At 33.5% G+C, this 21,348-nt stretch overlaps 2 protein-coding genes across 2 annotated transcripts; both read right to left on the bottom strand.

Moving 5' to 3' along the window:
• Nucleotides 1-6,132: 6,132 nt before the first annotated feature.
• Nucleotides 6,133-6,701, bottom strand: LOC117931903. Its single transcript, XM_034852979.1, has 2 exons — nt 6,415-6,701; nt 6,133-6,352 (listed from the first exon to the last, which is right to left on the bottom strand). The coding sequence occupies exons 1-2, from the start codon at nt 6,699-6,701 to the stop codon at nt 6,133-6,135; spliced, it is 507 nt and encodes a 168-aa protein (XP_034708870.1).
• Nucleotides 6,702-17,410: 10,709 nt separating this feature from the next.
• Nucleotides 17,411-20,249, bottom strand: LOC117932254 (3-phosphoshikimate 1-carboxyvinyltransferase, chloroplastic-like). Its single transcript, XM_034853403.1, has 3 exons — nt 19,741-20,249; nt 18,783-19,027; nt 17,411-17,798 (listed from the first exon to the last, which is right to left on the bottom strand). Exons 1-3 carry the CDS (start codon nt 20,080-20,082, stop codon nt 17,792-17,794), a joined length of 594 nt encoding a protein of 197 aa, XP_034709294.1. The 5' UTR covers nt 20,083-20,249; the 3' UTR covers nt 17,411-17,791.
• Nucleotides 20,250-21,348: the final 1,099 nt, after the last annotated feature.

Raw genomic sequence — 21,348 nt, 5'->3', positions numbered from 1 at the left:
AACATCAAAGAGGCGTCTCCCAGAAGAAGAAGCATGATGATATCTAAATATCAACCAAATCTCAAATACCTGTCCAAGTAGGGGCTGTCGAAGACAACATCTGATCCTATGACCTCAGGGTGGTCTTAAGACACAGGACGTAACGTAGGCTAGGGTGATAAGGTAATAGAAATGAAAGGAAACTAGGCCCAAATACCCAATGATGAAAAACCATGTCCTCATGTATAAAATGTAACATGTATAGAAAAGCTCGTGAGCCATGGACTTGAGGGTGCCCAATGTGAATGTAATATTAATAATGAGATAATGAAGCAAAACGAATTGGTAATGAGATACGCAAGAATGATGCGAGGGAAATGTCAAACCTAGAATAGGTCAGTGTAAGAAAGAAGAAAAAAAACAACGGGGGTGAAGCGAATGGGCTGAATCATAAGCATTGACAAGGATGATAAGAAAACAATGAATATACGAAGAAATGTGATGATCAACTCAAATCAAACATGGAGTGAAGTCACATCAATAATGAACATAATGATGGAAAGAACAATGACCTAGAGTCCCTAGGAGAAGGTCACTCATCTCACTCTCAAAGAAAAATGACAAAATGAATACAAAGAATGTAGGGCCTCGGAAAGCTCACATACGAACTTTCATCAACAAACATACTCAATAAAATGACCCTCAAATATCAATATACACGCTCAATGATGGAGAATACTATGCACATACACACATATGCTTTTTTTTTTTTTTATTACATATATATACAAATACACATACCCTGAACATAAACAAATGAACCCCAAAGATGATATCAATAATGAATAGACACATTCCCAAGTGCTAAGGCAACAAAAAAAAAAAACTCTCTCTGACAAGATGACCTTCTCAAACTAAAGATCTCTAAATCAGTGTCTGTATGATAGATAGTGGAAATGATGTGACTATCCCCCATGTAATGAATTGAGGAGGATCACCATTCAAGATGGAAAGAATATAAAGCAAAACAAGTAGTAGATAGAATAAAGAAGGAGAGATGAAGAACTCAACTAATGAGATATGAAAGAATGCAATAGTGCAATGGTAGGAAAAATAATGAGAGAAAGGTGTGCTCGTAGACCCAAGGCTCACAAAACTCTTAAATGAAGCATGCATACACTAAAGAGCCCCCATCCCGGTGTAGAAGTGTCAGCAAGGTAATAAGAAAGAAAGGCTCTGATGCACATGCGAGGCTCAATGGGCTAGCAGCGGTCTGTATATCCCAATAGTATAACAAGGTATATGGCTAACCAAAATGATGGCCACCCATCCTACAACCATGGTCTCAAACATAATACTTCTTCAGCTGATCTACATTAGTTGGCTCTGAGAATCGGTTTCTATATAGATCCATCAACCATGCAGCGCCTTTTAGGGTCAGCTCTCTAATGAAATAAAGTCTGCTCCAGTTGGGTCTGAACTTCCCTCTAGGGCCTCTGATCAATCCCCTAATGACCCTCAAGATCATCCCAAGCTGCTGAAATGTCAGATACCCACAACTGCCTGATACGTTGCTCAATACGATCCATGCATGCATGAGTATCCTCAAGGACTGTGGTCTGTACTACTGCAGGTGAGGCAACCTCAGAATGACCATGTAATAGATAAGGTGGGGCCCGTGGCATTGTTAGACCAAGTGGTGGTGGTAGTGGTGGAGGTGGCAATGAATCATAAGGCGTCTCATCCTGAACTACAAGTTGTTTACTCTGCTGACCGTCTATCTCTTGTATGAGACTAGCCAAAGACGCCTGAATAGAAACCATGGCGACCGTGAACTGATCAACTGTGACAACCCGCCGATCCATGTCTGATCTCTCGAAAAAAACAAACTAAGCTCCCCTCTACTCTGACCCAAGATGGTAAATCCACACTGAGAATGAAAGACCAATCCCCAAAGAGCATGAAGCACGAGATAGAAGAAATGCTAGTCTGAACTGGAATGAGCAAGACATCAAAGTATAAAAGGACTGTCCGACTGTAACTCAAACCCGTACTGATCTCGGTGCACCCTCAACTAGAGACCAAAAGAGAGAACATTGAATCCAAACTATGACCAAAGAGGCTCTGAAGGCCTTTAGATGCACCCACGTGTAGGGAGAGAGTTCTAATCGAAGGATCTACAGCTCAACCTACAAGGTCAAGGTGGCTCTAAAAGGATAAGGATGGACTTTAAAAGATCCTTAGCAGAAGCGATCATACCCTCCGACGATACACAACCCTCTGCACGCCTCCAAAAAGACAGGGCGCTTCCATGCAAGGTGGTCATCACCTCCACACATGCACTACCTCGACATCCCAGGGAGTTTCCTATGGTGAAACCTCTCAAAACTCTCAACACTCAGTAGTCGACTAAAGTGCACGATGAACGGTGTGGGTGCATCCGAAAATCCTATGAAGCTAAAGTAGAAAAAGAAACACACTGATCACACAAATATCCATGAAACCTAGCTCTGAGCTATACAGGTCTTCAAAGATCGGACTCCAATCAACATCAATGTGTCGGCCTCCTCCAGAATGCTCCCAAACATCGATATAGCCCATCGCTAAACCCTACTCCTAATCGCTAGCTCAGTCGAAGAGCAAACAAAGTAACAAGTCTCATATCAAATACAAGATCAAGTGAAACAAGGTCGACCGAGTCTAGAGAGTTGGAGGTAAAGGGATAGATGTGTGTCCCACACAGACAAACAACACATGCATCACATAAAAGAACAGCAGTCATGCACCAAGCAGTCATGCACCAAGTAGTCATGCACCAAGCAGTCATGCAAATAACAAGTATATCACTCATATCTACACACAAGCTAGGCAAGAATATGATAATCAAGATAGAAATATAACAAGAATAGAGAAAATATTCAAATAAACAAGATAATATACAACAAATAGAAACAATTATGTCAAGATGAATGAGATATACAAAAATGAGAATATACATGTCCAGGAAAGCAAGATAATCATACAGCAAGAAGAGTCACTATGCTAAAGTAGGTAAGAGAATCAATCGATGTAATCAACATGTCAACATCTCCAATGAACAATAATAACCAAATATGCATCACAGATAAACATATTAAAGCTCTCAACGCGTATTCAACACTCAATCATACAAAGACACGTAGAGAATGGTATCCAATTATCAACCAATCAAACGTCACATTTCCCTCAACTTGAGTTCAAGTTTGACCCTCTAAAAATAATCCCCAGTGGAGTCGCCATTTTGTGGATCCCGCATTTTCACGTGCGTTCCCACTCGACGGCGTGACTTGCCTTTTTATTTGTTTAGTGAAAAAATTGATTTTTATAAAAAGACTTGGAGTCGCCACTTATTTTTATTTTATTTTTGGAGGGAAAAACAAAATAAGAAAGAAAAACCTTAAGTGTGACTCCCGAAGGAAAAAAACAGGTCTGTAAAAAACCGAGTTTGGGTTCTGGGGTCAGGTTACTTATTGGGAAGGTACGGTGGTGAGCTGTAGCACCCTTCTAAGCCCGTATACATACGGTTTCTACTAAACTAATTGAGGGAATTATGACAATTAACTAATTAATCATGGATGCTGAAATTAATAACATAAATCAATATACACAAAAGTGATAACAAAATAAAATGACAAGAATGTACAAAATAAATGACAATAGAATTATGCAAATTGATTTATTGAACTAATAAAAAAAATATTTAAAAAAATATATAATAATAATAATAAATAAATAAATAAATAAATAAAATAATAATAGTAATAATAATAAATAAATAAAATAAATAAATAAAATTAGCTTTCTGAAAATTTCAAAGGATTTTATTAAAAACAATTTTGAATGGGTGATTTCAATTAATTTATTTACAAAAACATTTTCTTCAAGTGATTTGATTTGATTTGATTTGTATTTAACTTTCAAGAAAAGTTATTTACACTTATGGTATCAAAAGAATTTATTACAAAATTTCAATTTGGGCACAAAGATTAATAATGAATTTTTACAATTTTATTTACAAAATTATTTTGATTCATTTTCATTTAAATAAATAAATAAATGAAAATACAAAAAATTAAATCCTCTATTTCTCAAAATACTTTTAATCTCATTTTAATTAAGGAAAAGGAATTCATTTAAAAGAATATTTTTGGACAATTTTATTAAAAATTAATTTTTGGGACAACTTTAATTACAAAACAATTTTTATTAAGCAAAGAAATTTTTGGACAATGTTATTAAAAACAAATTTTCAAATTCTATTAAAAACAATTCTTTTGAGTTTTTCTGAATTTTTATAAATAATAATAAAAAGACTTTCTTTTATTAAAAATAATATTTTAAAATTATTGTTTTATCAAAACACATTTATTGAATTCTTCCTCTCACTTAAACAAAATTTTAATTTGTTCGATGTTCAATCCTGTACACAGTCAATAAATATATACAAACAAATATTTATAAGAACTAATAAAAATAAAACCAAATAAAAGTCGGAAATAAAATATATGTCAAAATAAACTTACCACAAGCTCCACGTGTCATCAACTCGTACTCAGCCAACAAGATTGCAAAATGGGTTCATGCAAAAACAAAGATAGCACAATTGTAATTATTCAAAACGTGCAAAATTTCAAACAAATATTCAAATCCAAATTCCAATTTCAAATTAATCTCATAAATTTCATCAATTAAAATAAACCCAGATTACTACAGGTCTTAACCCAAAATATCCAAATTAATAACCAAAAAAACAAACACAATCACCCCAAACCTAAAATTGGATAAATCAAAATAAATTTTACTAAGCCTAAATTAATATCCACCACAATTGTCCCATATCCAAATTGAATAATTCAAATTGGCTAAACTCATATTAAATATTCAAATAATCCAACAAATCTCACCCATCTTCTATGCCCCAAAATTCATATCAATTAACAAGCTGTGGACCCCGCATTTTGTGCTCATGCGTTTTCCACTCGATGACGAGCTCGATTTTTATTTGAAAAATTGATTTTATTTATTGTTTGAAAATGACTTGGAGTCGCCACTTATTTTTGTTTTATTTTTAAAGGGTAAACAAAATAAAAAAGAAAAACTCTAAGTGTGACTCCTTGTTTTGGAAAAGGTGGTCTGTGAAAAATCGGATCGGGTTCGGGGGTCAGGTTACTTATCGGGAAGGTACGGTAAAAACCGTAGCACCCCTCTAAGTCCCTAAAAATGGGTCTCTACTAATAAAATGAAGCAATCATGGCATCTAATAAAGAAATCAATGAATACCCGAATTGATCATGCACATATGGGAATCAGTACACGTATATAGAGTGACCAGAGTGAGAATAGGTGCGTACCTGGGCAACGAGCCGTTATGCGCTATCAAGAAGCGAGGTTAGTGCATAATTAAGGAATATTTTCGAGCATGCTATAGAGCAGAATAACATCAATCATGCATGGCAAATAAATCAACCAATCAATCAATCAATCAATTATAAAATCACATATGTCGGGCCCCCACCAAAGCTCGTTTTGTATTGCATGAATTAATTCCATGGATCCCATCTCTTGGAATTACGGAATTGAATAGATGCTTATTTTAAAACATTTTAAAAACAGAGAGGTTATGAAAATTGCATGCCAAAGAAAGCAAATTTTATAGGAAAACGCATTTTTGGAACCTAAGAAAAAGGCTAAGGATGAAAAATTTGGAGGTTTGAAATCAAGAACTTGGGAAATTATTTACAAAATGTGGTTTGAAAAATCGTTTTAAAAAAAAAAGATAAAGAAATAAGAGATGGCACGTGGCATAAGGGTGGCCATGCAAAAGGTGGCCATGCAAGATCTTCGTCAATGAGGATTGATTGGGTGCTCCCTCAGAATCTGCCATCCTCTTCCAATCAATCCCATCAAACCACTTATGGCTTTTGACAGAATCTGGATTTTGGCTTCCAAGTCCTGTGCTTTCATCAACTTCAAGTAACTTTGTTATGAGAGCAACAGCTTCAGGACTAAAAATGGCGCGGACGGTTTAGCTGTCCCCTTGCAATCTTTGCAAATGTATCAAGCTCACTTTCTCTCCATGATCCAAATGGCATTTCACTTGTAGCATAAAATAGATCAAGACTTCCAGTGCCCACCAGTCAGCAGGAAAGCCATGCCCTCATTTATTGCCTCAGCAGTGGCTTCAACATTCCATGGAATATGAGCCAATGACAAGAATGATTCCCTCGAATTTCCAGTCCCACCATCTGACCCGGTTGCAGTCCTCCTGAACTTGACACATCGGATGTAAATGTTAAGTGAAGAGTGGATGCATCCACACTCATTCCTGATATCTCTGGAGCAAAAGAAAAATGGCCATTGGATGCCACTGATAGAGGACTCGAAGCCACCTCTGACTTGACTCCAGCAGTAGGAATACCGGTTACCAGATCAGATGCAGTTTCATTCGCAACATTCATTTGAATAGGATGGAATTTTCCTGATGCAAGGATCCCCTTTTCCACACGGGAAGAAGACATACTGCAGCTCATGGAGTTGATATGTGTAGCTGGAAGAGGAGGCTGCTGCAGAACAGGGTATCCCATAGGCAAATTGTTAACAGGCATGTGATGAATCCCATTCTGTATGGGAGCCAGTGGAACATTTGGAGGTATTGGGTGGTTTATCAGATAGCAGAGAACCATGTTTTCGTGTTGGAGCATCAAAATCCAAGAGATGGACAGTGTTTGAATTAGAGACATCTTTCTTAAGAAACCGTTGAGTATGATGCCAAATTCCAAAGCTGGAAAGGTACGTACCAACATGAGAACCCCTCATCTTGTTTTCCGAATCAAGAACTTTATATCGTCAAGGAGGGAGCGACAGGTGAAGGGCAATGGGATTATGAGTTTAGTGATTTCATGGATGGATGAGGTGGAGAACCAGGGGTGGACACTGCTGGGTGTAGGAAATGGGTGCGAATACGTTTAGAGAAAGAAACGAATTTAGTGGGATGATTGAATGAATCTATGCATGGTGGATGTGAGACATGGGTAACGAGGTATGGTGATGTGGTGATGTGGTGATGTAGTAATAAGACTGCGGGTACGATGAGTAAGGAGAATGAAGGATGGGCTTAATGGGCAGAGGGATAAGGGTATGCGTGGATGACCATGCATGAATGAGGTCAAATGGGTATTAATTAGTTGGCCAAATATTACAGCATTTGCGTCAATCTCCCCCCTAATAGCGGGGATACCCTCTCCACAGCATCAATAGGAGCCAATGATGAAGATATCCGTCACTTTCTTCGGTCCAAATATCAATTCCTTGAGAAAAGTTTCATTTCGCATGGCCTCCAATGCATTGAAAACATCATAATTCTTCTACTTTGCAATGATATGTGCACCGTTCACCAGCCATATAATTTTCCACCGTGTTTTCAGTTAGGAAAAGCAAGGTGCTCCACATCACGCTCATCAAAATCTGATACAGCTACAAACTGGCTCAAGTAGTTTCTCAGTAGGTAAGCAATGATAGACGCGTCTCGAAACTCCATTTTTCTGAAGCCAGGGGTTATTGTTGAATCCGACAACTTACAGAACTTGACTGTTCCACTCATTGTCATTCATGCCCCCAAGGGCTTCTTCCCTCAAGCACAAATCAGATTACAAAACCAAGAGTCCAAAATAAATCCAGAAATGTGAACCAGAAGCCAAAATATAGATTAAAATACCAGAAATGGAGGAGGAAAAGCAACGAGATATAGTGTACCGGTGATAAAGCAAACAAAATGAGCCAAGCATTAGGTGGTATCCCCTTTCATAAATCTCACCTCATGCAAGGTATTGATGAAACAGTTACGAAGAAACAGAGCATCTCTTTGAGCGACAACAAATAGTGAAAGAGAAGAAGGAAAGAAAAAATAGAAGAAAATAATAATCATGAAAGATAGAGAACTCATGTAGTCTCATCTCAAGATCAATCTATGGGCTCAAAACAGGTGGGATGAAGGAGAAGATTAAATCAATTCATACAATCCATGTACGTGGTAGCTTCAAATGAAACCCAAGACAATGAGATATTAGCAGGGCAAGTATATCTAAACAGTGGATGAGGGTTAAACACACAGGAAAACCATGAAAAACAATGTTAAGCACATAGAAAAACCATGAAAAAAACGATGTAATAGGAAAATATGAACTGAAAATCCACCATGCCTGCACCTGGGAGAGCTCCTTTCTAGCAGAAATGAGCAAGCAGACTCCTCTCTTCTTCTGCTATGCTCCCCTTTCACTCTCTGGTTCAATCACCCTTCTCCTCTAAGCTTTTTCTCACATTTCCCCTCTCAAAGTCTTACCTCCCTCAGCTACCCTCTGTAACCGAAAACGTTGCCCCCCACTCTCTCTGCAGAATCCCTCTCTCATACGCTCCTCCCAACTTGCACTAACGGCCAGCAGATTTTCTCAGAATCACCTTTACAGGTGTCAACCCCTGATTGCTCCTGCAACTCCACTATTGTGATTCTCTAGCAGCTAGTCAAAATGTGACACATGGCTTCCCCTAGATGGTGACACCTGGCTAAAAGCAAGCTGTAGAAAATGAGCCCCAAATGGGGGTCTACACAAGCCCACATAAAAAATATGCATAATAAAGGAAAATAATATTTCAAGCCCAATCCAATAAGCCTAAACAAATAACAGGTTAACAATAGGCCCAAATCCCAATAAATAATATGCAATTGATATAATCCAAATTTCCCAAATTAATCACTAAATGTAATATAACCACAAAACCTAATTAACAAATTTCAAATTAATCCATCAACAATAAATTAACTCAAATTTCATATTAATTAACAAAGTTCAAACATAAAACCTACAAACAAATATAAATACATAAACCCAATTTCAATAACAATTACTATTAAAATTAAAACAAGAAATATTTTTAAAAGGTAATAATAATAATAATAATAATAAGGATTTTACGGGAAAGTGAGGAAATGGGAAAATGAAAGAAAAGGGAAAGGGGTCACCGGCTGCTGGTTGCTGTTGTGGGGGGGGGGGGGGGGGGGGGGGAAGAAAAAAAAAAAAAAATGAGGGGGCAGCCATGTGGGAAGTCCAGGAGAGTGAGGGAAAAAAAAAAAAAAAAAAATATATATATATATATATATATATATATATATATATATATATAGATAAATAAAAAATAGAAATAAAATGGGGATGAGCCGTATGGGAAGAGGGGAAAAGAAAAAAAATGGGTTAGTTCCCCTTCATCTCGTAGCAGCAAAAGAAAAGAAACCACCCCCCCCCCCCCTCCCCCCCCGCATTGGGGGTGAGAGAGAGAAGAATGGGGGAGTGGTGGGGCCGCGGTGAGGGGTTGGAAGAGAGGAGAGAGGAAAATGGGGGGAAAAATGGGAGAGAGAGAGAGAAGGGGTGGCCGGTGGTGAGGGGTAGGAAGAGAGAGGAGAGAGAAAAATAAAAAATAATAATAAATAAATAAAAATAAAAATATAATATAATATAATAATAATAATAATAATAAAATAAAAGTAATGATAATAAAATAAAATAATATAATATATAAAATAATAAAAATTATTAAATGATGAATGGAAAACATATGTAATTAGGATTTGAAATCTAAGCATAAAATTAGATTTAAAATTAATATAAAAATAAAATTGGGATTTTGAGGTCTACACTATGAACATTGCCACTCAATAAAGTTCATATTTGTCGTACTTATGACTTTTAACAAATTGAACCTATCTCTGGTTTGAAACACTAATGGAGTGGAGTCTGAAGGATCTCTAACGTGGAAAACTATGAGTATGTTGGCTCAACCGACTTCCATAAAAAAAATAAAAAAAGCAATTGCCTTAGCCATGTGTCCTAGCTAGCTGCAATCCAAACCTAAGCCTACGAAAGCTAAGCCGATGTTGTGATTATGAGAAGCCTTGTCCAGTGTCTGAATTTTCCAAAGATGCTTTACGTCTCTGCATTGGAGGCCAAGTTTGATAGGCTGACTTAGTCCAAATTGGTGGCTTTTGTGCCTACTGACTGAGCTTTTTGAAAAAATTGTTCTGCTCCCACAGCATTAATTTCCACGCACAACTGCACTAGCATCCATATTTTTTAATTTTTTTATTAATGTTTAATTTTTTTATTTTTTTTTATAATAGCTTCTTCCAATTTATTGGCTTGTTAAAGACAATATTTTTAATATTAATTTATCATCCTTCCAATAATTTTGAAAGTATAAATAGAATAATTTATCAAATTAAAGTATTTAAATATTACATAAAAACTAGTTTTTAAAATTTTTAATTAAAAAATAGATTATTATTATTTTTTAGTAAATGTTAGAAAATAAAATTAAAAAAATTGGGAATTTTCTTGCATTTTTGTGGCATTCATGATCAAGATAGATCTAAATCATACAAGTGCCGTGTGGACAACTCCACCTAAAAACCGGCCATTGAAGGCACCATCTTCCTCCACTCCACTTGATGGGAGAAGTCATAAACCTAAGGAAAAAAGAAAAAGAAAAATCAATGACATCAATTCATTTTCACAAATTTCATTTTTCATTGACTCTAAAAAAATATAACCCAAATTCTCATTGTTTCATACTCAAATCTCATTACTCGGTTTTTAACTCATATATTATTCATCTAATTCATACATGATCGTATTATTTCATGCCTTAATTTAATTTCATATATCTATAATTTCATTTAACAATTCAAATTTCATCGTATATATCACGGGGTTATATTCAAAATTTTATTATCATAAATTTTTCATTTAAATTTTTTCAGGTGTCCTTTCTTCATAAGGGCAAGGTCCTACTCCTACCGACCCCATACCCAAAGAAGATGGGAAATTTACACCTCAACTTTCTTTGAAGCTTCTTCTCAACTGTTCCCGACCTATATCTTTTAAAGAGTGGAACGTTTGTTATTTAAAACCATTAAAATAAATACTTTCTTATTAAATCAATTTTTTTAAAGTAATAAAATAAAAATCATGAAATCTTCAAAACTATAATTACAACAAATATTTTTAATTTTAAAACTAATTTCATAATTTAAATTAATGATTTTAAAAAATAAAAATATTATAAAAATATTTTTTGTTTATTTTTAATTCCATTTAAATATGATTTTTTTAATCTTTATTGATAACAATAAATTATGTTTATAAAGGCAAAATAATAATAAAAATATTTCATTTAGTTTACTTATAATGAATAATTAAAACATGATTATTTTAATTTTATTTCTTATGTGTTAATTTTTGTAGGGAATGTCTTAATGACATAGTTTGGTAAAAAAAGAAAAAAAAATTATTAATAATTCTCTTAATGTCAAACTCAAGTTGTTTAAAAATCGTACAAAATCTATTACGAGTCTTATACAACTTTATACACTTAGCACATTTCCTTTGTACAGTGAGTATAATACCCTTGTACAATGACATAAATTTTATAAATTTCATAAGTTATATGTCTATATGAATGACTTAGGGTCAATTTTTTTTTCTCCAAAATATTATTATTGGGGAAAATATTAAAATTTTCATATGAGAGTTAAATAAAATGTATGATATAGGTGTACAATCCTTGGGTTACAAGGAAAATAAAAAAAATGGTTTAAAATAGATTAAAATCATTCATAAAGGGTAATCTTGTACACCTTTATACAATTAATAAATTTTCCTTATACAGTCAGTGTAATACCCTTGTACAACATCATAAAGTTTAACAACTTATTCTTTTACTAGAATGATAAATAACAATGGAAATATTCATTTTTGAAATGAAGTGCTTACATTTTTAAAATGTGAAACAATTTTTTTTCTTATATTTTTTAAAAATGATCACATCTCAAATTTACAACGCTTTTTGGAAAAGTGTCAATAAGCATGTCTTTTATGATTTTTCTTTTTTCTTCTTTTTCCCTTTCATTTTCGAAACCAAAGAGGCTTATAATCTGTTTACAATTTTTTTCATTTTCAACCAAACTGGCTTCATGAAAGTGAAAGTTATAAACTAAAACATATCATATGACACATTTCCTTATATCAATAATTTTTTATAATTTCAATTATTTTTTATTAGGTGAGGTAGTTTAAAAAAGTAATTCCTAAACTATCATAATATGAAAAAATTCAAAATAATAATTCAATATTAAATTAATGAAAAATAAATTAAGACAATAGTTGTAACTTGAAAAAATAAAATAAATATTAAATGAATATTAGTAAAAAAATGGTTAAATATGTTTTATCCCTCAACCTTTCCACGTGTTTTACATTTTATCCCTTCACATTTAAAACCTAATATTTTGCACCCCAAATTTTTATAGACAACACTTTGTCCAATTACAAAGCCTTCATAAAACTATTAAAAAGATTACTCTTTTTCATACTTTGGTTTGAACATTAATTTGAAATTGAGTGTGTCTTCAAAATATAATAACTATCAATTTTGACTTTTGATTTTAAAAAGATGTTTATATGACTATTTATAATTTTTACATATTAATGTATGACATCGAATAATAAGTCAAATAATATGAGAAATTTTTTTAAAAAACTATTATAAAAGGGCTATAGAACTGAATTGTTAAATGACTTCTATTTTTTTTCTTAATTTTTTTCTCATATATAAAATTTAAAACTTATTATTGTTTTCCAACTTTAAAACTTAATAATAAAATTTTTAATAACAAATCTTTATTTATCGTTTTAAACTATGAAATCTTTCCTTGGAGATATTTACATATTTTTCTCTTTTTTTTTTTGTAAATCTTATTATGAATGTATCTTTATTTTCAATTAGTAAAATTAAATGACAAAATTAAAGACGTTAAAAATAAAAGAGAAGTATGTCTCAACTTACATCAATTAAGTGGCGATGTATTAAGCAAATGAAGAATAAAAATGATTAATGATAAAATAAATAATGTATAAATTAGTATCATGTGTTAATGATTTATGTTGTTAAAGTGTAGTAGAGATTTTCATTTTTTTTAAATACATTTCATGGTGGTGTAGGGATTTTTTGTATAAGAGTTTTTAAATTTTAGTATGGATTTTTTTTAAGTAAGCTGTTTTTTTTCCTATATATATACATAGTTGTTTTTTGTCAGATATTTTGTTATCTCAGTAATTCAAAAGAAATAAAAATTATTTATCCCACATCGCTTCAAAACTAAAAATATTATATATATTTAATAAAACTTTGATTTTCTTAAAAAATGAAGTAAAGCGGATACGATTAAACATATTATTTAATCTAAATTAGTGTGTGCATTCATTCCAATGACAGTATCCTTCATCTCCTCTACCTTGGGTCGTTGGAATGACCTTGGGTCGTTCTTGGGTCCTTGTCATTCCAAACCTTGGGTCCTTGTCATTCTCCTCTACCTTGGGTCCTTGTCATTCCAAACCTTGGGTCCTTGTCATTCCAATGACAATATCCTTCATCTCCTCTACCTTGGAATGACAATATCCTTCATCGTTGTCAGCACTTATGATACAAAAACTGGATTCAAAAGCACTTCAGATTCATAAGAATACGAACTCAGCACCGCAATCCTTCATCTCCTCTACCTTCCTCCTCAATCCTTCATCTCTTCTACCTTCCTTTTCCTTCCTCTTCATGGCGCGAGAAGCAAGGTATGCTTCGTTTTCTTATCTCTTTAACTCACATACATACCTCCTATTTTATAGTTGTCCAGTCATGCCATACACATGATTCATGCTCCTCAACGTCTTTCGCCTCATGTCTTTTTTCCATTTTGTTCCTCTCTTCATCTCCATTTTGCTTTTAATAATATTCTCTTAACTTACTCAAACCTTTTGTTTAATTTAGTACACTCTCTTTTTAAATCATTTACTTCAACTTCTATACTTCACTAATTTTCACCATCATACACTCACTTCAAAAATATAGGTATTTATTAATTAAATTTAGCATTGTATTTGTGCCTTCATCATCAAGAAGGTTTTGTATATTTTCTTGTTTTATTACTGAATTTCATTAATAACTTGTTAATTAAACACTTAAAATAATTTCATTTTCTTGGCATCATAGTGAGCAAGATCAAGGATCGAGTTCTTCCATAGGGCAAGCTCAAGGATCGAGTTCCTCCACAGGGCAAGCTCAAGGATTGAGTTTCTCCGTTGAGGCCCGAGTTATGTTACCCTTCCTTTCAATATTGGGTTTCCTCCTTGAAGTGAAATCTCAAGGCAACAACATTTCCCTATTTGAGAAACATAAAGCGATCATATATTCTTTTGTTGTTGCTATTTCCATTTACATGGGAACAATTTTTGTTGGTAAAAAGCTTGGGCTGGAGGCTATTAGGCCCATTCAACTCCTTTCTGGCACAATTGCCCCAATCTTACTCTTGTTGATTTTAGTTCCAAATTTTGGTTGGTTGCTGCTTGTTTTATGGGTCTTCCTTGCAGCAAAGATGGCATGGGACTACTTACCACAACTATATCATTATCTTCTTTCCCAAGAAGGTGGTCGAGTATCCAACTTATTAGCCAGACTCAAGACTCTTAATTCCACATCTGTAAATGGATCACAAGATGATCTAGTTTAGACTCCATTTCTCCCATTTGAATACCAGGTTTGATGCTTAAAACACTCTTAACCACTTTGATAGGAGATTTTGTCATATTTGTTTGGCACTTTTAGACTTGCAGTGCGAATTTTCAAGTTGTATGAATAAGATAGAATTGAACTCATATTTATTGATATTCAAGAATGTGTAATTCACATAAATGTTTTAGTTAGAATATACATCATCCTATATGATGTATACAACAAAAATTTAGTCCTGAACAAGTGCATGTTGGGTCTAGACTGATGATACCATTACTTATTTATTCATGTTAACCATGTACTCACCCTTCCATGATCTATCCAATCTTATATTTATATATATGCTACTTGAATAAACCATTTTATCACTTTGATATGTTCAGGACTCAAAATAACACCAGCGATGGTGACACAAAGGACAAGAGGAGCAGCTATCCTGTAGGCCATTAAGCAATTTGTCTTTTGTACTATCTTTAGTTTGCTTCTATATTTAAAATGTTACCCTAAATGTCTTTTTTTGTAATAAGATATTTCCACAAATGGTGGAGGAGCAGTTACCCCTGTACCCCTGTAGGCCATCACCAAAGGAAGATTAAGCCATTTGTCTTTTGTACTATCTTAGAAATAATTTGTTTCTATATTTGAAGTGTTACCCTCAAATGTTTTTTGTACTCAGTTATTTCCACTAATGGCCTCCAGCTACCTCTCCACAATATCCCTTGAACATGGGAAGCATAAACTAACAGCAACTGCTAATCTTTCCCATTCTTACCCAAAACAGAACCCAGGAAAAGGTGTTTTTAGAAGTTGCATTTTCTATGTTCCCAAACAATAGAAAATCCCACATATAGCATTTTGCTATCTACTATTCTTCCCCGCATTTTCTCATGAACCAAATATGTTAACCTCTCATCCCAAGATCCAACCAAAATTGAAAAACGCTTTCTTACAACAAATTGAAGTGCTGAATGTACTCCAATTAAATGAAACAAATAAAAACCAACCTCCTGAAAACTCCAAGAGATACGGATCGACAGCCTTGAGGAAATCTTGTGTAATACCCATTTTAATTTCTATTGATCTAGCGTATATAAATCCATTAAAAAAAAACAGCAGATCAGTAAATAATCGAAGCTCACTGAGCAGAAAGATTTTAAGAAATCAGCTCAGCTCATCATCAACTCAAAAACTTCCCATTAGATATTTGGAATCTCTATTTATCACTTGCATCTTTCTCCTCTCATACAAGTAATTAATTCAAATGTTGTTATTATTAACACACAAAAATTAAACTTTATACTCAACAACCGCTCTTCTCTCCCCCGAATAGAAACTATCCGTCTCAAAGATTTAAACTTTATACTAAATAAAATGAACACTAACCCCTGTAAGCTCACAAAATCCCATTGCAGCAACAACACAACAAATGTGTCTCCAAATTAACAACCAAGCTGCAGAAATTTTGAAGCCACTAAAAATCGTATCATCAGCCTAAAAACTTCTGAAAAACCATTGCAATATTCCAAAGAAATTTGTTTTCTCTTTCTTTTCTAAACTTTGACGACAACCAAATAAAGATCCCCAATTTCTTCAGCAATCAAAACCGAAAAACTCAACACACTGTTGCCCAATTTCGAAAAAACCTACAAAAAATGAGATTCACAGACCTGAGACCATGAGAGATCGAGATGGACACTAGGATAGGGTGTTGACCACGCTCTCGAGTCTCTTTTAGTTCAGCTGGGCTGCCTTCATCATTGTTATTATTTTCTTTGTTAGTGGGGATATTTTTCTCAATAGTTTTCAAGCCACCATCTTCCTCAAAATATTTTTTGTTAAAAAATAAAAAAGAGGACTGAGGTGTCAAAATCCTCCTTGTGAAAATGAGGAAGTAAAAAGCAAATAGAAGAAAGGGGATCTCTCCGGCACAAAATACCCTAGATTAATTTCAAATTATTTTTGTACTCCCTGCTTTCTAGAAATATTTTCATAGCACAAAGCACCCAAGTAACACACAGAAGTTCAATGTTTCGTATGAATGATTGGGTATTATATATAAGGTTATCTCTACCCTCATTAACTTAAAGATTTTGGACATATACGTGTCTCACTCATAAATATGGACGTTACTAATTGAATGAAAGTGTTTGATGTATGACAAACATAATTTCATATTAGTTCATGGGAATGCTTTTATAATTGAGCTTAAAGTTAAGTTTGACTTACATTTTAAAATTAAGAAGTTAAATGATAAAGTATTTTCATCCATTTTAGGAGTGGTTAGCTATTTTAATTTAATTCGATTTTTTTAAAAAGTATTAATAATATTTATAAGGACTTTATTTTACATATGTTTCAACACAAAATCAAATTCAATTTCAAGTTCAACATATAATAATAACAATAATAAAGTTTGGTTACTATTTATTTCTGCCTTGCAACCCTAAAATTGTTTGAAAATATTTTAAAATGCTGAAGACTTTAACCGTTACCTATTTTTATTATGCTTTTTCAAAATGCTGAAAAATATCTTACAGACGCGTGGACGTGTAGGACACGTTTGTTACCCATTTCATTTTCAAACTTTCAAAGCCTCCGAGAAGTTCTCAAATTGCATGTGAGCCTTATATATATATATATTTTATATAATCCGTGTGTTACGGTTAGCTGTGGCCCCCTGTCTGTAGCGCCAAGCCAACATTGACACCTCCATATTTTTTTCTATATGTATAGAATTTATGGGTTCTCGTCATTATTAACTACAATCAAGTTGACAAGCAACCCATGAGAAAAAGAAAATTCATTATCTAAAAGGCTCTCCTTAGTTTGGAGACTTTGGAGAGAAAGTGGGGAAGATCCCCAATTTCTTCAACAATCAAAACCGAAAAACTCAACATACTGTTGCCCAATTTCGAAAACCCTACAAAAAAAAAAAGAGATTGACTGACCAGAGATTATGAGAGACCGAGATAGGCACTAGGACATGCTGTTGACCACGCTCTTGAGAGTTGAGTCTCTTTTAGTTCAGCTTCTCTCGGTTCCCTCAGCTTCGAAATGAGGCCAACTGAGCTGCCTTTATTATTGTCAGTATTATTTTCTTTACCACTATGTGGGGATATTTTTCTCAATAGTTTTCAAGCCACCATCTTCCTCTGAATATTTTTTGTTAAAAACTCAAAAAAAAAAGGGACTGAGGTGTCAAAATCCTCCCTGTGAAAATGAGGAATTAAAAACAGCAAATAGAAGAAAGGGAATCTCTCCGGCACAAAAACAGTAAAATTAATTTAATCCGATTTTTTTTAAGTATTAATAATATTTATTTTACATATATTTCAACACAAAATTTGAATTTAATTTCAGGGTCAACATATAATAATAATAATAAGAAGTTGAATTTTAAAAATTTATAATAAATTCATTTATAATCTAAATTTTATCATATTTAGGAGGAATCTAAAGAAATTTATAGAATTTAAATTTCATGAAAAGTTTATGAATTGTAAGATGAAAATAGTATGTCATAAGATTCCGAGAGTAAAGTGTGTGTATCGCATAATGTAGTAAACATACTCTTGCAAACAAATCTCCATGTGAAGAAGTCTCAAATAATGAATTTGTCTGTTCCCACCAACTGCAAAGTCCATCATCCCCATTCTACACCCAACTTCTATTTGTAAATTTTTGGTACCAAATTCTAAGCTTTAATCTCCCTTGACCTTCGGCCAATGAAATTGGCATATACCAAGCATCAAAAAGGAAAATAAAGAAAAAATAAAAAATGAATCAGATGACATTGTTGAGTAACTTGATTATAATATCCTAATCTGGCAACTTTAGGATCTAACTAGCTAACTGAAATTATCAAAAAGCAATCCTGAACATGTGTGCCACTTCTATGGCACAGTTTCGATTCTTTGGAGCTTCCTACTTAGTTGAAGTGATTTATGAAGACAAGAATGTCAACCTTTGTTGTGATTGTAGGTCAATTTCATTTTAGTATCAGAATTGAATCAAGCTAAAGTCCAAGCTTAACAGAAGAAATATATAGAAAGGAGAAGAAAAGGTTCTGTCTTGGAAAAAAACAACCCAAAATTCTTTGTAAAAGAGTGATCCCTAAGTTTGCTTGCACAAGTTGGATGATAAAACATTTCACAAACCTTGCATTTCCACCAGCAGCTGTAACTGCAGCTGTCAATGGACGCATTGCTGTTCCAGCATTTCTTAGGAAAAGTTGGACTTCGCCTACTGATCCATTACCCACTGGAAATTGGCCCCCACAACCTTGCACAATAACTCTTTTATTTTCACTTTGCTCTTCCACTTGTAGCCCAAGGGTTCTCAGTGCTCCGAGCATGTAATGGACATCTTCACTATTCAACAAATTGTCCACAACAGTAGTTCCCTGACAAGATAATTGACATCAAAAGTTTTTAGAACCTGAATTCTACATGGAAAATTCACCCCACCAAAAGCAAAGACCATAAACTTGGATGTTCTAATTTATGTCTTCCAGCTTGAGAGATACACCAGTTAATCACACATACAATAGTCTACATTCTATAGCTATAGACTCCAAGTATATTCTCCTGAAACTACATGATTTCTTTTAGATAGTGCAACATCAAAAGAGTTCATGACTTTCTTACCAACCATTTTGTAAGGTTTATACATCAATTTAAAGTGTTAAGTTTTATACCTTCACCCATACAAATCCATATGTTTCCAAATTCATTTACTTCAAAGCCTGATTTCCAACACTACAGACACAAGTACCTTTCTTTGGTACCAATCTTTTCTTAGAAAAACCATTATTCGTCATTCCAATTCCAAAAAGAGATGCATAGATTTTCCCAGTTCTATATTTCATTTTATTTATAAAAAAATCAGCCCTTCATTCAATATATGATGCTAAGAAATATGAACAAGCTGCATCAAGAGTAGCAATCATTCACAATCGAATTTGAAAGGAAGTCTCTACACGTATATAATTCACATAACCACAATTCACAAAGCCAATCGTAATGGTACCCAATTTCCAATACAAAACCAAATCAGCTAAATCATATATTGAAAATCAAAACTTCACCCAACAAGAAAAGAATACAATCCTCATACCTCAGAGAGAGCAGCAAGAAGCAGAATCCGATTGGAAAGGGATTTGGAACCCGGCAACGTGATGGTGCCGGAGATCTCTTTAATGGGTTGCAGGACAATCTCTGGCGCCGTCGACGGCTTCTCCTTAGTGGCGACAGAGGCCGAAACCCTAAACGGGGCCCTAACAGAAACAACGGAATTGCTCACTGCCCTCTCATGCTTCAAAGAAAAAGAAGAAACATTAGGCCCTGATCTCAAGAAGGGAGTAGTGAATGGAGGAGTGGGTTTGTGAGGCTTGGAGAGATTGGGCAAGAGAGGGCCGTTCTGGACACCACCACTGACAATTCTGGTAACTTGAGCCATTTTTCTCTCTCTAGAAAACCAACTTCTCTCTCTAAACTAGAGGGCTCTGATGAAAGTGGGTATTGATGAAGATGGGTTTTGGGTATTGGTATTGAGCCTGAGGCAGAAGGAGGAAGGGGAGGTGGTAGGGTTCGGAGCTCACCAACCAACTTCGCCAGCAGCCATCAAAATTATTGACGCAGACCGTCTTCTCTCCCACCAACCCCTTGATTGTTTTAGGGAGAATTGTGTTTTGGGCCCAGCTGGGCCCAAAAATTAATAAAAGATCCTCATAAGTTCCATATTTAAGCCCAACACCTAAAAAAAGTTTACAAATTGAAAAGAAGGATATGAAACATTCAATTTTCCGAAAATGCCCTTTATTGTCAAAAAGAAAAAGAAAACAACTAATTTCCTACTCTCTTTCCTTCTTTTTTTCCCTCTCTCTTTCATCGTTCACCTTATCTTTTTCTCTCACATATTAATTGGTGGGACATGTAAATTAATTCTTTTCTAGACAAGTGTTACTATTTTCATCAATTATTTTTCTCCCAAAAACCATGCCTAATAAATTAAATATTGGAAATCAATGGTTGAAAAGGATTATTACTATATTTTTAAAGTAAATATTTTTTAAATACCTCATAAATTTTTTTTTAAAACTTACAAAATATATAATAAATATTTTTTAAACACCTTAAAAAATATTATTATTCTTTTTATCCAATATATATATAAATATCTTTAAGGTTGTAGACAATTATTTGAATATTTTCTCTATTTTTTGGACAATACATTGATATTGTTTTAATATATTATTTTGTAACATGATCATTTTTTAACTAATGGTGATAATTAATTTTTAATTGAATAATGTATTATAACTTAATAATTTGAAAAATATTCAAATGCCCTTTTAAATCTAAAATAGATGTGGACTTGACATGGTTTAAATTATTAAAGGATGATGTCATTAAGTCAAGTAAATGTATCATATTAAGAGATGTGTATGTAAATTATATCATAATTATCTCTTTTTTTATTTTTTTTCCTCGTACATGATATCTTTTGTATAAAGTTTTGTAGATGAAAAATAACAAAATCTTTTGTTATGTAAAGAGGCATAACAACACATTAAAATTGAAAAGAGAATATAATGGAACACAAATTAGATGAAAATCACTTTAAATAAGGATATAATAGAAAACATATAAATGTAAGAAAAAACAAGTTTAGATGAAATTTAAAATAAAAAATCAAAGAAAATAAATTTAAAGTAATAATATA

Source organism: Vitis riparia, chromosome 15 (assembly GCF_004353265.1).
Source record: "Vitis riparia cultivar Riparia Gloire de Montpellier isolate 1030 chromosome 15, EGFV_Vit.rip_1.0, whole genome shotgun sequence".
Lineage (NCBI taxonomy): Eukaryota > Viridiplantae > Streptophyta > Magnoliopsida > Vitales > Vitaceae > Vitis > Vitis riparia.
This window is presented reverse-complemented; position numbering and strand designations above follow the sequence as displayed.

Coding starts and splice junctions, on each gene's coding strand:
- LOC117932254 (XM_034853403.1), bottom strand. CDS start 20,082: ATGGCTCAAGTTACCAGAATTGTCAGTGGTGGTGTCCAGAACGGCCCT. Junction 19,028..19,740: donor TTCTTGCTGCTCTCTCTGAG/GTATGAGGATTG, acceptor TTATCTTGTCAG/GGAACTACTGTTGTGGACAA.
- LOC117931903 (XM_034852979.1), bottom strand. CDS start 6,701: ATGGTTCTCTGCTATCTGATAAACCACCCAATACCTCCAAATGTTCCA. Junction 6,353..6,414: donor ATTCCTACTGCTGGAGTCAA/GTCAGAGGTGGC, acceptor CTTTTGCTCCAG/AGATATCAGGAATGAGTGTG.